The following is a 15,671-nucleotide window of genomic DNA, read 5'->3' on the forward strand; positions in this document are numbered from 1 at the left end:
AAGACCAGGAACTGTGCGCGTGTTGCTCGCTTTGCTCTGTTTTTGTAGTCTAAAGTCGAGATTCAAAAAAGGTTTCATGTCTTCAGACGGAAGAACTGTTAACAAAATGACTCTATCCATTTTCTGAAGGTTACATCGACACAGTAGTGACAATAAAGATAAGATTATTGGACGAAATCGTTTCGCCGTTGCATTTGGAGGTCTCTCGTCTGTATCGAAATCCATTGTTTTACCAACAGTGAGAAAGAGACTAATATCAACTTTCATTTTTGAAAGCTGACCCTCTCGGAATTGTATTATACCTTCCTGATTCAGTAAGCCTTGGACAAACTTAGCTTTCTGGGAGCAGATGAACCAGCACAAAAGTTTGGAAAGGGTAGAGTGTGCTTGCAGCTATGAACAAAGAGAAACAGACCTCTAAGCAGACATAAGTTGTAAGTCCTATACAATGCATTACATCTTCATCATGCGACACTAGGTTTGTGAGGGAAGTGGTAGGATCCAAGCGAGTGCAGCGAAATCTTGGCCTAAATATTCAATTTCCGATATTCTTTCTGTCCCAAAAACATTGTATGGTTAAAAACATAGGGCACAATTTTTCTGTAGAGGATCCTTCGCTTTCACTTGACTGTATTTGCATGAAACATTTAAAGACACATTTAACACAAGCGAAACACTTCCGCCATACATAGGATGGAATTTGAGGGGAACCTTCCTTTCCACATTCCCGATAATATGTTTATGGTTTGCTCTCGGGGTATATAACGGGAAGGTTCTAAGTTGCTACTCCGAGTTTCAAGCTCAATGCTATCGTCGGGCAACGGTTTTGGATGGGTAATATTGTTTGTATCTAATAATTTGGATTTTACTAAGTTACCGTGGCGTGCTGGCAGGGGGACAAAGAGGCAATTGCTAGCAAGCAAGAACCAAATAGCTAGCAAGCAAGAACAATTTACATAAAAGAATCCAACAAAGGCGGACATTGTATATCAACAATCCACGGTAAGTCGATTCGAAGAGAACAAGAATCACCTTGCAACATATCACCTCTTCTTTCTTACTAACTTTGATACGCTTAACAACACCTACTCAAGATCTTACGCTAAATCTAAATGATTTTTTCACACATTAGATACTAGGGGCATACCGAGGTACGGGGGTGCGGGGTGTGTGCGGGTGCGGGGTGGGTGCGGGGTGGGTGCGGGGTGTGTGCGGGTGGGTGCGGGTGCGGGGTGGGTGCGGGTGCGGGGTGGATGCGGGTGCGGGGTTGATGCGGGTGCGGGGTTGATGCAGGGTGCCTTGAGGAACCCAACGATAACTTTGGGCTTTGCGGTAAAAGTCCAGGATAGGTGCCATTTCTTAAAATTATTGGGAGGCTGCCAGGTGTTTTGATTTACTGAAATTTTAAGAATGCCAGGAAGAAAAAACTGAGAAATTATGCTGCATAAGCTAAAATATTTAACAACGACGACATCAAAAATCAATTAAATCCTTCAAATAGCTTCCAGCCTATAGATATTTATTTAAAAGAAAGCTTCCATCACTGAAAATTGCCTCAAAAAGTACATTTTCCAGCAAACTGGAAGCATTAAATGCAAAAGTTTTCTTTTTCTTCGGCGGCAACCATGGTGCCGTCTCGGGCAGTATAATTTTATCCTGTGCTTGTTCCGATATATAGACATAAAGGGTTGGAAGATCTGATATTATCATGTTAACTTTTTTTGAATCGACACCAGGTATAATTTCAGGTATTTTTTTCAATCAGGCAAATTCGTAGTAAACCGAAACAATGCCTGCCTTGCAACGGCCTTAGGCCATATTTTGAAGAAAGCGTTTGGGTATTTTCCAGGATCTTCCATGAGTCTAATGCGACTTGCAAATATTTGCACGCATTTTCCGACCATCCCTAGAACGTCTTCTTTTAAATTTTTTTGCCGCCAATCATGGTGGCGGCCGTCAGTAAACTCCTGAACGATTTTACTGCCCCTTCGTATCCCCAACCTCCCTCAATAGTGACGTCCGTCGTTATCATTTTTGTAAAGTTCGATGATATAGCCGCTTCAACGATGCTTAAAAATACAGTTAGATGGTAAATACTCTATCACGTCCTGCCAGTAATTGACTGCCCCCCCCCCCCCCCATAAAGTCAAGCATAAATTTATCTATTTAAGAAAAATATGTTGCTCTGATAACTGAGCTACCCGGCCAAATCCAAGGCCAAAGCAGCACCACTCGTATATACCGCCCACCTTTATACTCGGTGTGCAGGGGAGTCATAGCCAGGGGCGTAGCGTGCGGGGGGTGTGGGGGGGGGTAGTCGGTAGAATTAAATTTATAACAAAATATTAATGTAACATAAGAATATTTGTCGGTAAAATAAATTTTTGTATCTCATACACCACCCCCCCCCCTCCAGCGAGAATGGTCACGCGACGCCACTGGTCATCGCAGCAACCATCGTAATGCCCACTGAGTAAGGACTTCCTGTACCATGTTGGGGGAGGGGGCATCGCAGCCGTCACTCCTAAAAATGTCCGGAAGAATAACTGATAGAAAACCAGGAGCTAGGAAAATACCTTATTTAGTACCTGCTAGCATATATTCCTGGTTATGCACTCATTCTGTCTTGCATTTTTCCATACAGATTCGTTTGGATTGAGATTGGACCAAATGATGAACTTTGCAGCTACCATTCTGATGTTGATAAATGTGTGGCAGATTCTTGTAGGTGAGTATAGAACAAGACTTCTTCGTAGTCAAAACAAATTGTCCAATGTGTTTTTGTCCATTTCTCCTTTATCTCTTTTGTGGCTAAACCGCCAGTGCCATGGCCTGTACCTGAGTCAAATTTTGAGGAGGTGATAAACAAAAATATTAATGCAAAAATATTTATTTATTAAATATTATTAATGGGCCCTTGGCTTTAGAGGCCCATTAATAATAACTCAACTGAAAAAGATTTCTAAGTAAAAAACCAGCCTCTCCATTAACATAAATTGTATTAGAGACAATAATGACAAAAGTCTATGAAGTCGCTGCCTGCCTCAGTATTAAATATAATTTCGTTAAGAATTTCTCATCTTTGTCGGCTAGGGCTAAAGAAGTTAAATAGCTTCTGAAATTTACCAAAAAATGTGATTGCAACAGGGCAAGATACAGTAATATGTATGTCATATAGATTTACCCTATTGCATGCGCATCTATTTGCAACATTGTGTCCGTTGTGGTCCAATTTAGTAAATGAATTGAACGTTTTCCATTTCTAAACTTTTAGAATTTGTAAAAAGCTTTCATTTCAATTCATTGTGTTGTTAAGATATCAGTTATGTCAGTTAAGATGCTCAAATTATATCAAACTGCGGATCCAGTATGGTCAGTATGATATCTGATGTGTACATTTTATTTCGATCGTAGTTAAGCAGTGAGAGATTTAATGAAGCAGCACGATTTGGGAAGGACACAGAATAAACAGTTTCCAACTGTATGAAATACACCTGTGATAAATAATATCACTTCTATTGAATATCCCGAAATCTTTTGCCTAACCCACTTATTTGTTTTTTTCAGTTTTTTAAACGTATCATCTTGTACCTGTTTTTTTCTATTTCTTTCTAATTCACAGGACGGGTGAGAAAATTAGATTTTCCGACAAAAATCTAACAAGCATTTATATTTTTTTCATAAATTTTAACATAACATTGGAACAACGGCATTGGAACTGAAAAACAGGTATATTCAGATAGAAAAACAGGTATACTCTTTTGATATATTCAGATATTCATATGTCTCTTTAGCTTTAAATTCTTTCCTATCAAAACCTAGCAATTAGATAAACATAGACAACCATGTTAAATTTTCGACAAGACCAGAGGTTTTCCGACAAAAATGGCAGTTTAGCTCTACAGGGGGATTTTAGCTCCCTCTGACCCATCTCTATCTACGCCACTGCCACCAGAGCAGTTTAGCCACCATCATTTTCATAAATTCCCGGGGAAGCATCCCCCATATCCCTAGGCATGCTCTACTATTTATCTTTCGTGCTGACCCGGGGCCCATAAATCCTCTCCGCGGCACTGACCCTAGGTACCAGAGCCACATACACTCCAGTGCCCCCCCGCTTCTCCGCACCTAGCTTTACTTTCCGCGCTTGAGTTTATATGGCTCGGGTACCCAGGCTACCATAATCATCAGAACAGAAAACGTTGGATTTGAAACCAACTTCAGTTTCATTCATTTTGCACTTTGGCAAGTTTTGCTATTCAATCCTTTGTCGGATTAGGTGTGTCTGTCACAAAATACTTCGCACTTGATAACTCTGAAGGACATATAATTCAATCATTCAATCATTTAGAATGTTAGAGCCTGAAGTTTATGAATTCTTAACAACATTAATTCAGTTTTTAGTAGAACTATTTTGTACTTGAAACAACACGAAACAGCTTTCGACTCGAAAACACTCTTAAAATCGCAGAAATCAGGACTTCCAATAAAATTGTTAGATCACTGAGTTTCCAAAAGCCGAAAGTCCATAATCGCATTACAATGATGCCTAGAATAAAAAGGTGCCTAGAATACTAAGAGGCTAAATTTTTTTTACTAAAATCTGATTCGTTATAAGAAGTCCGTATGCTCTTTCTACAGTAGATGGCTTGCTTTATGTAATTCTTGAAACATTTTATGTTAGTCGTAATTACTGTACATCATAGAAATCTAGTCGATATTGCAAGAACAAATTTTCGTAATCATATTCTTTTCAGGGACTGCAGAAAGTGCCTCCGTTAACGCAACACTGCCATCCAGAACTGCAGTTGAGAATGGCACAAGGATTGACTTCATGCTATATGCATTTGATCCACCTGCATCAAGTGTTTATTTTTCTCACTTGAAATTCGGATACGAAAAGATAGGAGCAGCATTCGCCAGATTATGCCATTATAATAGATTCACATCAACATTTAATCTTTACTCTCCGATCCCAGCAGAGTTTGTGGGAAGGCTAACCACCTCTATGGTTGGGAGCAAACAAGTGATATCAATTTCCCCGATATTGTTCACTGATGAAAATTATCAGTTCTACTTTGAGCTGGACTATTACACAGCTTCAGGTGTCCCAACCAAGATTGACAGCCAGAAGTATTTGCTACAAAATGTTTACTGTGAGTAAATTTTAATTAATTGTTTATATAATTCGTTAAAGTAACAATGCTTACTTTTTCCCTGATCATTCAAGACAAACATCGTTAAATTTCGAATTTGCATACCTTATAGGGTTTTCGACGATTGATGATTTTTTGTTATAAAAACACAACGCATTTTAGAGTTGTTTCAAAGCATCTATGAAGGTCTATTGTATTTGCTTTTGTTGCTACCTAGCTTTCAAAGGTCGTTGATTGATAGGAAAAGATCTAGCCATTTGTATCTAGCCATTTGTAAGCCAATGCTTTCCTTCCTTCTTGCAGAATATAAGAGTTTGTTTTGCCATTGAGATTTTTCTTTCAAAGTGAGTTATCAGCATTTGAGTCAAACAAGAATTGGCTCAAAACAAACTCCAAACTTCGGACCGAAAAATTGAAATTATGACAAAGGCTTTGTTTTTGGGAGAAATATGACGGCATAAATTGCACAGAACAAGCGTTTGTGAATACAATATAACTAATACAGAATTGGAAGTTCAAATTTGGAAAACCAAAAGCATGACTTCAAATGAAAATTAATTTCAAATTTTGAGGTCCAATTGAACCGAACATGAATGTAACTAGTGTTATTTACGTTAAAACAAGGACCTCCTATCTCCAAAACGTGTATCTCTATCAGACAAAGACGATTCTATCTCCATCAGTCTTCACAATTCTTGTTATTGTAGTGATTCTCTTCTGAAATCCCATTTCCTTATCGCCTAGGTTTAGGTCCAAGGTTTTTTAATCGTCGATATTTTAAGCATCTATATTATCTTCCCCAAACATCCCTACTAATCGTTAAATCATAGGGTTCTGCGAGCACAACAATTTTCTTTTGGCAAAGAAACATGTGCACAACAATTTTTAAAAGCGTTCAATGTTCGTAGTTGCTCGACATTGCTCTTGAACTTTTCCATTGTTCTCAAAGTTCCGTAAAACCTTTGACGATTTGACAATTTTACCCATCAAGGTATTTTATTCAACTCGAATTTAATTCCCGCCAAAATATAATCATTTATTCTTGTTTGTGTTCAGTAACAGAAAAAATCAATAGGTTGCTTAAGGTGAAGAAGCTGCAGAAATGTTACTAATTGCAAGAGCGAAGGATTAGCAAAAGTGATTGCGGGAATTGCGACAAAGATACAAAGATACAACAAAGAAGTTTGATATATACATCTGGAGGCTAATTGCTAATTTTGAATCAGTTCGTGGCTCACTTCTAAGAATACTTTTTCCTGCACATCTCTCTAGCAGGTAAATCCCAGGAACTTAGAAAACCAGCTTTAGCTTCGAGATAAACTTGAGATAGCGGTAAAAATAATATAAATATTACCTTTGACGAAGGATAACCGATTCTCGGGATGTAACCCGAGCTCGCTTCTTTCGACACCCCAACCCCCTCTTGATATCTGACATTTTCATTTAAAATTTTCAGCAAAGCCGAGATTTGATGAAGCTTTATCGATTCAATCTTCCACTGGACTTAGAAAAGGACTTGATTCCACTATCAGTTGTGTTGCCAGCAGCAGGCCAGTCTCAACTGTCACGTGGTCATATAACAATGCAACAGTCAATGCAACGCAATCATCAACGACTTCAACTAGTGGGAGCATCATTAGAGTAACAAGCACGTTGAGGATAAGAAATTCGTCTTCATCAGCAGATGGTGAAAAAGTCACTTGCTTTGCATCACATCAGTTCTCTGCTGCGGTGAATCGCAGTACAATCCTCAGGATGTTTAGTGAGTTTTATTGAAAGTCATATACTAAACATCTCAAATTGTCACTCAGCTTTCATGATCTTTTTAGCATCTCAAGAACTCAATTATCAAAGCGCCACTTGGCCTCGCATTCTTTTGTGGAAATGGTTCAAAGTTTTAAGCTTGTGCCATTGCTGCTTCAAATGATATGAAATATTTGCAAACAATCTTGGGGGGGGGGGGTATAAAATCTAAAAGTGACTTTGAAAAAGTAAATATTTTGATACGATACTAAAGCATTTCGTCTAACACTCTTCATAATATAAAACATCAGAATTTGTTTCAAAATGGTTGCTTTTTTGAAGCCATGAAAATTTTATTTTTTCCGATCAGGAGCACCTTATGAAATCAGGTTAACAGCAACAACAACAAATCCTGTGAATGGTTCATCTGTGACGTTGACCTGTTCAGCACGCGCCTACCCAGCAGCACACTTCAGATTTGCGTATAGCAACGGCACTGTACTCCAAGATGGTGCAAATCCCAATTTTGTTATTCCTTCCCTGAACTACAAAACTTTTCCAAGCTACAATGTATCGTACAGATGCACTCCCTATAACTCATATGGCGATACCAGTTACCAAGAGATCGTCCTCAATATTCAAGGTAATTCTGTCATCAATACTTCCCTCTAATGCTTGCAATGTCTGTTGAAGGTGTTTTTAGCAACATTCCTTAGTTGATTGTTCAAAGTTAAAAATCATGTTTAGCTGACTGTAGGCCGTTAAGCAATGCAAAAATTGCACATTTCCTGGTTCATCTTTAAAACATAGTTTTATTTCTTGGATGACGACATGTTACTGCATTAGTCATTCTTAAGAGAGTCAAAACTTAGTTTTTTCAGTTCTAACTGAAAACATTATTACAACACCCATTTTAGTAGTAGGGTCATAGCTTTTGTTTAATTTTCCCGGCTTTTGATTTTGAGCACAGAATCACATTCTGGTGTTTTTTTTACAAGGTAAATTACGAAATCTTAGGATTATTTTCTGTTTTTGGCAAAGACGATGTCGCCAGATATTGTTTGATATTCAGCTATTTTTCTTAAAATTCTGAGTATTTGCCTGATGTTTTCTGTTATTCAAATTTCTTCTGCGTCATAGTGAGTCCACAGATAAGAGTACAGTCTTCACTTACTGTTATTGAGGGTCAAGATGTTCTACTCACATGTGTTGTGGTTGCTGCTAATCCGATGCCCGCAATAACATGGAAAGACCCAAGAAACAATTCTTTATCACACAGCAACGGAATGCTCCTTCTAAGGTCCGTTCGCAGGAACCAGGCTGGTGTATATACATGCAAAGCATCAAATGGAATTGGATTTCCTAAAACAAAATCTGCTTCAATAAATGTACAGTGTACGTTGTCAAATTACTAGAATTCAATTCAATTTTTATTTTTTTGTGATTTGATAAAGCAACGGTATAAGCATTCATGCTTCCTTGTCGGTAATATGACAGTGTCGTTGGAAATTCATATAGAGATGAGGTCTGCATATTGTATTGCTTTCCATTCAGTACACTATTATAGAAAAATATAGTACAGTTTTACAACTATTAGGAGGGGGCTCCACCTCCCCCCCCCCCCCAGCCCCCTGCTTCCGACAGCCTTGTATAGTGCTCGATAGCAAGACCAGTACTAACCCTACGCACTTAGGTAGGTTTTAAATTGCAGCTACATGTTTCACGCTTTCTACGATCGTCAGGCAAAGAAAAGAAATGAAAAAAAGAATAATTTTTGAGAGACAGCTTTATCGAGACAAACATGCTAATAGAGGGACTGTTTCCTTGAAAAGGCAACTAAAAGCACATGTCTTTTCAAAAACGATGTTTTCAAGACATTACCTCCGCAGATGAGGATAAATATTTCGAACTCGATATAAAATAAAAGCTCATATTTATGTTTATAAAGAATTTACAAATACACGAGTTGTGTTATTGCTGAAAAGGATATTTTAAAATGGCTTTGAAAAACGCAAATATTTCACAACATACTTAAAGCTTTTCCGTCTGAGACTCCTCAGAGTATAAAACGTCAGAATAAGGTTCCAAAAGAACAAGATTGCAAATATATACCCAGTTGTTGATCGAAATAGGCCAATCAGAGGAACGCGAGCACATGACCGGTATAGTTGTCCAGTCAATATCGTTTTTGCATTAATGAGTTTTCTTGCTCGTGAATGAAATCGGGACAGTTCCAAAGCGCAAAATCGAAACTGTTGAACAAATCATTTTTATATGAAGTATTTGACACGCGATACACAAGCTGTTCCAGACTGTACTAGCAGATCCTTTAATCTGTATAAAAATATTCTTTGTTTTCATGAAACTTTTTTATGCTTGCAAGTGAAATTTTTTGTTGCTAAATAAATGAGGTTGCTTGGCAAATTTCAAATGTATTGATGAAACACTAAACTAGAAACTCCTTTTCTATCTTCCCATTACTTTAGAATCAGCAAATAAACTAGGCAAAATAAGCTAAGATATTCATTACGTATAACAACACACTCTATCAGAACACCTAGCCTAGATTTTCCGAAGAATAAAGACGTAGGAAAATGAGCTCAGGTGAACATTTAGAAGAAACATAAATGTCTTTTGGAATTTTTCCTCATGTTAACAAAACAGATGAGATTTATAAGGTGATCAACAGTATGCTGAAAATTGCATGCAAAACTATTATTAAATGATCTTAGAAACAATTTTTAGTAAGTAAATGTGGAATTGAAATAAATCAATAGTAAGTAAAAATCAATTGAAATAAATGTTGAACAACGTTAAGAACTCTTGAGCCTTCAATGATCCTGAAAATTAGAAAAGCGCACCTCGGCAAAAATTATCTGGTTCTTATAGAAAAGAGTGTATTTCCACGATACAGAATTCTTCAATTAGTAATTGTTGTGAAAGCCTTAAATTAGCTGCTCAGCCAATAAACACACTTGTATAATTTTCTAATTTTTGTAGATGGACCGGAATTTCGGAGCAGCAACACCATCATAATTGCCTGCAGACCAGGAACAGTTGTCATAAGATGTGTTGCAGATGGAAATCCTGCCCCATTTGTCAGGGTAGTGTTTTTCAAAAAGGACAAGGCCCTGGGAACCAAAGAGGCTTTGTATACAATTACCGATTTAGCAGACGACACTTTTGGTGTATACAACTGCGTGGCAAATAACTCAGTGAAGGAAGTACAAACAACAACCACATTGGTTAAGCGAGGTAGATTGTGTGCAACTTCATTGAAGTTCTTGGATTGGTGATTGGTGGAATACGTAGTGCTTCTTTTGTATTACAGTTTGATCTCGATAACTCAATTTTTTTAAATGATGACAACTGTTCGACTCAAAAAAATTTCGAGTTATCCTGGGTTTCAACGTATTGGGGAAAGTTCAAGAAGAATTGAGTTGTCGAAAGTTCAAATGAACTTTCAAATGGGTTCGACCATTTGGCAGTATATTGAAACCTTTTCATGCTTTGTGTAAACAGCAAAAACTTGCAGTCTTGATTGTAAATAGGTAAAATAAGTCATTTTGAGACATTTTACTTGGTTAATCCAAGGCCCTTGCATATCAGCCATATCAATACAAGTTGTAATACAATTATAAAGCCATATATATTCGCCATATAATCCATACTCATTATATAAGCCATAACTAGTCAAAAACGACCCTGAAAAGGGGACTTCATCTTTAGAGCTCGAAAACTATGCTGATTAAAAAAGCCTCTATCAAACTTTGTTTGGTTATAGATTTTCCAGATCCTGTAACAAACGTCACATACAAAGCAACTTTGGACACAATAGAAGTAACATGGGCCTTGCCAGTATGTACCGGGGCAAGTGGAATCAAGATGATCAGAATTAAACACAAGAAGAAAGGTGACTTGCAGTGGTCCGTAAAAAATATTAGCAGTAGTGATGTGAGAGCCACGATTGTTAATCTGGACAGTGGAACAGAATATATCGTGCAAATTTTAGTTGTTGACTGGAAGAACAGAGAACATCAAGCCCTCCAAATTTTGCTAAGTGCAGGTATGTTAACGCTATTCGCATCTCAAAAGCAGTTACCCTAAAAAGAGGGATGACAAAGCTTAATCTGTTTGATAAAATGATATACATAAATATAAATTTAAATTTAAAAATGATTGACTTTTCGACGCTTAGTACGGTTATTATAAATCTGTGAGGTCCTGAATAGAAAGACTGTCGTTGCCAAGCATTTTAAAGACATAATTGATATAGTTGAGCGTCGAGTAATGACAAAAATAAATCTAGATATACTTAACTCATTTATATATACTTCATTTGTATTTCATTCTTGTACAAAGTTGCTATTTTATTCTATTGATATGAGGTCCAGTAGAAAGTTAGATGGAACCATGCGCCAAGTGAGGTTTACATTTTTATGTAAACTCCGAGTCGATAATGGCTGATTTGTCCATCGCATGCTTTTGATCGCCATAATATCAAAATTTCGTGTAACTAGAGTACAATAATTAGCATAGTTTATACTTTAGAAAAGAAAAAGGCGACAAAAATAGTTTTCCCAATCCTTGAAAAACGAATTGCGATAATAGTCGCTCCAATGCTAAACGAAGATCTCGTTCTCATGTTGCAAATAAGAGGCTTGCAATTATTATGCAGAAGCTTGCAAAAACGATTAATGCAACTCTATTAGGTGAGGTCGCCCATATAATGTGAGGCCGCCCATATTATTTGAGGCCACCCATATTATATGAGGCCGCCCATATTATGTGTGGAGGGGGGGGGGGGGGGGGTAGGCCCTGACTGCCAATTTTCTCTGCAGAAACTTAATGTTAGTCCATTTTAAGATAAATAATCCATTTTCCTGAAGACAGACAATGTTTCACATTGATACCCAGTAAGATATTTTCTTCCTATATGCCTAAGATATTATTCTACAGCATTAATCGAAGTATATGATGCAGCAGTATTTTGTTTTCAATATATTGGAGTCGTCGTAGTTCCATTAGAATCCCATCAAGTCGGACTTTCGCAAATTCGGCCTGATTTTCTATCCCCGGTGGACTTTCTTAGTCAAAAGCTTTGAATATTCTGAATAAGGCGGACATTCGCTAAGTCAAACAGGTACCTTAATCACCACACCCTCCCCTCCTCCCTGAAGTTTGTATGGAAACAAGGAATACTTCATTTTCCCTCTGAATGTTCTTGTACCTCATTATGATATGGTGCATTCTTGTTTTTGTTTCAGATAAAGCAAATACGAATCAATCTCAAGGAAACTCATTAAAGATGAATCCATATGCCATTGGATTGTACACCGTGCTAGGCGTGGTCATTCCATTGCTATTATTGTTAATTATGTGTAATCTTAGACAAAGGCGTGCCATGATCAAGTTATCAGGTAATCATTGTTCACCAGTCTTTTGAAAAGTGTTGCACTTTGCAGTTTGTAACTTATTGATTGCAGTTTGCCGCCAGCTTTACACACAGGGCCGTCGCTAGCTATTGTAGTTTCCAGGTCCCTCTAAAGGGGGTTCCAAGTCCAATTTTTCCGAACAAGTTTGACAAATTTGAAATTTTGCCAGCTAAGCACTCCTATTTTATCTAGCGGAACTTTTTTGGGGGAGGGGGGTGTGACGCCCTTATATCTCCCCTGGCCACGAGGACGGCCCAGTGCACAAGTGCATAATTCAGCGGTTTGGAATTTTGATCCTGGGCTTTCACACCATTTTTATCAGAGTGAAGCCCAAGAATACTGAAAATTCAGTATTGTTGCAATATGACCAAAAGCTACTTTAGGAATAAAGGGATTGTATATTCTTAATTATTTGGATCCTCATATTTCAGATGCAGTGATGAAAGGCACTACTGAAAAGTGAGTCACTTGAAACTATGCTTGAAATTTTCTAGTGATTTCTGGCTCTCGTGCTTGGCGATAATCCCGTCACAGAGCGCTGTTTGAATAATGCTCGAATATTACTGTTTCCTTTAGCCTGAAATGCGATAGTAGTTTTATCATTAGTGGGGTTGCTGCCATATGTCTCGTACGCCTATGATGATGTTCCTAGGAAATCTTTAGAAATACACACAGTGTACTCTTACTGTATATTTTCTTACACTTTAGTTAAACATAACAGAATTCACCACAAATCTATAATGTTTACAGTTGCAGAAAGCCTTTGAGTAGAAGAGAAGGGAATTGTGAGAGAGAAATTATTCACTTGAAAAAACGTTTTTCTTCTCGGATGACATTGAATTGGGATTAAGAGGGTAGTTACCCCGATCCCTCATCTTTTTTGAAACCGCAATTTCCCCGCCATTATTATCACTCAAGCTAAATATTGGTATTTCAAATTTGCTAAAATTCGAACAATAATGCTTTCCACTAAGAGTTCAATTCACTGGATCATAATGCTAGATATTTCTACGTACCAACATGTATTTGATTTTTGATTATATCAAATTCAATTCGGCTACAATTCTAGTTTGATAAATCATACACAAGATAAATCAAATTCATCATAGCAACTACAATAACATTATCAAAACGACAAATCGAAGCAGAATTCTACAAGAGGAGCCCTTCAAAGTACGTTACATGCGTGAGATTGAGGCTTCCCTTTTGATTCACACACTCTATGCCTTTTAAGTTTCATATTGAATTCAATAGAGGTTAATTGAATTAAATGTATTCCAACATAGATTCATTTCATTATATCATCCCATTTTGATTTCTACCTATTCGCAGGAGTGCAGGTCCTTCTGAAGATCAACAAGGATACACAAGTCTCCGGTTTGAGAATCGAGCTGAACCGTATGCAACGATTGCGAACCCTTATCCAGAGAGCGCCGAAGGAAACACAAATTCAAACTATATGGAGTTAGGCCCAAGCAGAAATATCGATCAGTCGTATACGACTCTTTCTAAAACTTATGAAAATATCAACTCGCACTTGTGATTAGAATCTACAAGAACGGTAATTTGCTGGAGAATCTTAAGAATTAGAACTACTAAACCTGCTAATTGAAATTGTGCTAAACCAGAGACGCCGGAACGACAAAGAGCAAGGGGGACCGGCTTCAGTAAAAGGGCATTTTAAAACATTTCCAGCTTCTACTGATTCTCTTGAAACTGTCATTTTATTTCGGTGTTCTGTACTCATCGTGTTAATTGGCTAACTGCTTCTATAATAAATTATACAAAGCCGAGATCAAGGGTGCTTCTATGAAAAGTGCTATCAAAGGGTAAGAGTGGCGGTTGCCCCCCTCTTCGTCCCCCTCTCCGGCTTCCCAGTGCTAAACCTTCAAAAGTTTTTGTAAATGGTTGCAAGTTCTGCTGAATTCCCTTTCTTTATTCTGACTTCGATCCACGTTTTAATGCAAGCTTTGTTTTCTTTCTGTCTCAGTGGCTGACCTTTCTCGCTGTATTCAAGGGAGCCTGTTTGAACCCATAGCCTTTTTCACTGCAGGGCGTTATTCTCCCCGTGACCGTGTGCCATTGATCATACAAAATCATAGGTAAAAAATTTCCTCACAGGAAATTTTCAACAATGAATAAACAATTTGATAGTTTTATACACTTCACGAGAAGTTAGGCAATTTGGAATGAATTAAGTCCAAAGAAAAGTAATTTCATTACATTGAAAATGATCAAAATTATGTTTAGCACAGTGATATTGTGTAGGGTGTATCTCAGTGCACCCCTGCCCTTGCCCCTGTTCTTTTCGTAGCTCTACCCCCCTGGTTTTACAAATAAAGTCTTACTTCTATTCAGTATTTCTAGCAGTGTTGCTCCCTCCTCTCGAAATAGGCCAATCAGAAACGCGAACACATGACTGTTGAGGCTGTCCAATAAGTGCCGCTACCTATAGAGAATGTTACCAATAGAGTCCTAAGGTGAAAACGAACTCCTTTTGGCTACACAATAGCGATTTTTTCGTGCTGATGTAGATAGATTCAAAAACTGCTATATGGAATGACGATCGGGCTTTACCAATAATCCGAAACATATCACCATTACAGCTTTTTGCACAATCTGGGTTTTCCAATAAATGCTGCCCGATAGCAGAATCGCATGTCTTAGTTGTACTTTTAAGATCTGCAAGACCGAGGTGGCTTGATGCTGGAGAAACTCTTTAAGAGAGGACGTTGTCCCAGAAGCGACGGACCGGAAGTGACGTCACGCTCATATTACTTAATTAAAAAGTTATCCTTAATTAAAAAGTGACAATTTACATTAAATGCATCATATTTAATCTAAGTATGTTTCATTTTGTGAAATTAAAGGTCACGTGTCACCTTCAAGCTACTCTGAAAACATTTCCATTGCATATATATTTTTGAAATCCACACAAAATAAGCTTTGATTTGATATATGGAGGCCTTCATCCCTCCGAGTGGCAATGAAAGTGGCTTGGCCAATCTAGGTATTTTGGTTTTGTGCTAGCATGGGAACGGTTCTCCTAGTTTCGTTCATATTCAAATTAAAGTCACAAACATTGTACAACTGGTGCTATGACTTGGTTTGATATGTTCGCCTACCATAATCTTAGGTATTTAGGCATAAGGGAATTGCATAAGGGTACTATTTTGATATCTTGTAAGAAAATAAGCACAGCCATCCGAAGAAAAGTCAACTTAACTTGCACATTTGAAAGTTGAGGCGACATCAAAGCATTCTTTTTTTAGCCCGCGTGCAGACTCCGTCTACGGGCTACTTGTTTAGGCAACATCTGCATTCGATCTGCCAAGAA

The 15,671-nt window shown here is 37.8% G+C and overlaps 1 protein-coding gene across 8 annotated transcripts; it reads left to right on the forward strand.

The window, feature by feature from the left end:
- The first annotated feature begins 39 nt into the window (after positions 1-39).
- LOC135688756 (neural cell adhesion molecule 2) lies at positions 40-14,301 on the forward strand. Of its 8 annotated transcripts, XM_089110161.1 has the most exons (13): positions 47-434; positions 874-1,002; positions 2,645-2,728; positions 3,415-3,481; positions 4,758-5,156; positions 6,613-6,918; positions 7,270-7,542; positions 8,040-8,294; positions 9,900-10,154; positions 10,684-10,965; positions 12,167-12,319; positions 12,766-12,793; positions 13,667-14,301. In XM_089110161.1, the coding sequence occupies exons 5-13, from the start codon at positions 4,835-4,837 to the stop codon at positions 13,875-13,877; spliced, it is 2,085 nt and encodes a 694-aa protein (XP_088966287.1). In that variant the 5' UTR covers positions 47-434; positions 874-1,002; positions 2,645-2,728; positions 3,415-3,481; positions 4,758-4,834; the 3' UTR covers positions 13,878-14,301. The 8 variants fall into 8 exon arrangements, with proteins under 8 accessions (XP_088966282.1, XP_088966281.1, XP_088966287.1 ...); XM_089110156.1 differs by lacking the exon at positions 3,415-3,481 and having other exon boundaries at positions 40-434; XM_089110157.1 differs by having other exon boundaries at positions 3,415-5,156.
- The last annotated feature ends 1,370 nt before the right edge of the window (positions 14,302-15,671 follow it).

The sequence above is a fragment of the Rhopilema esculentum genome, chromosome 9 (genome assembly GCF_057945365.1).
Source record: "Rhopilema esculentum isolate cy_ngs chromosome 9, ASM5794536v1, whole genome shotgun sequence".
NCBI classification, from domain to species: domain Eukaryota; kingdom Metazoa; phylum Cnidaria; class Scyphozoa; order Rhizostomeae; family Rhizostomatidae; genus Rhopilema; species Rhopilema esculentum.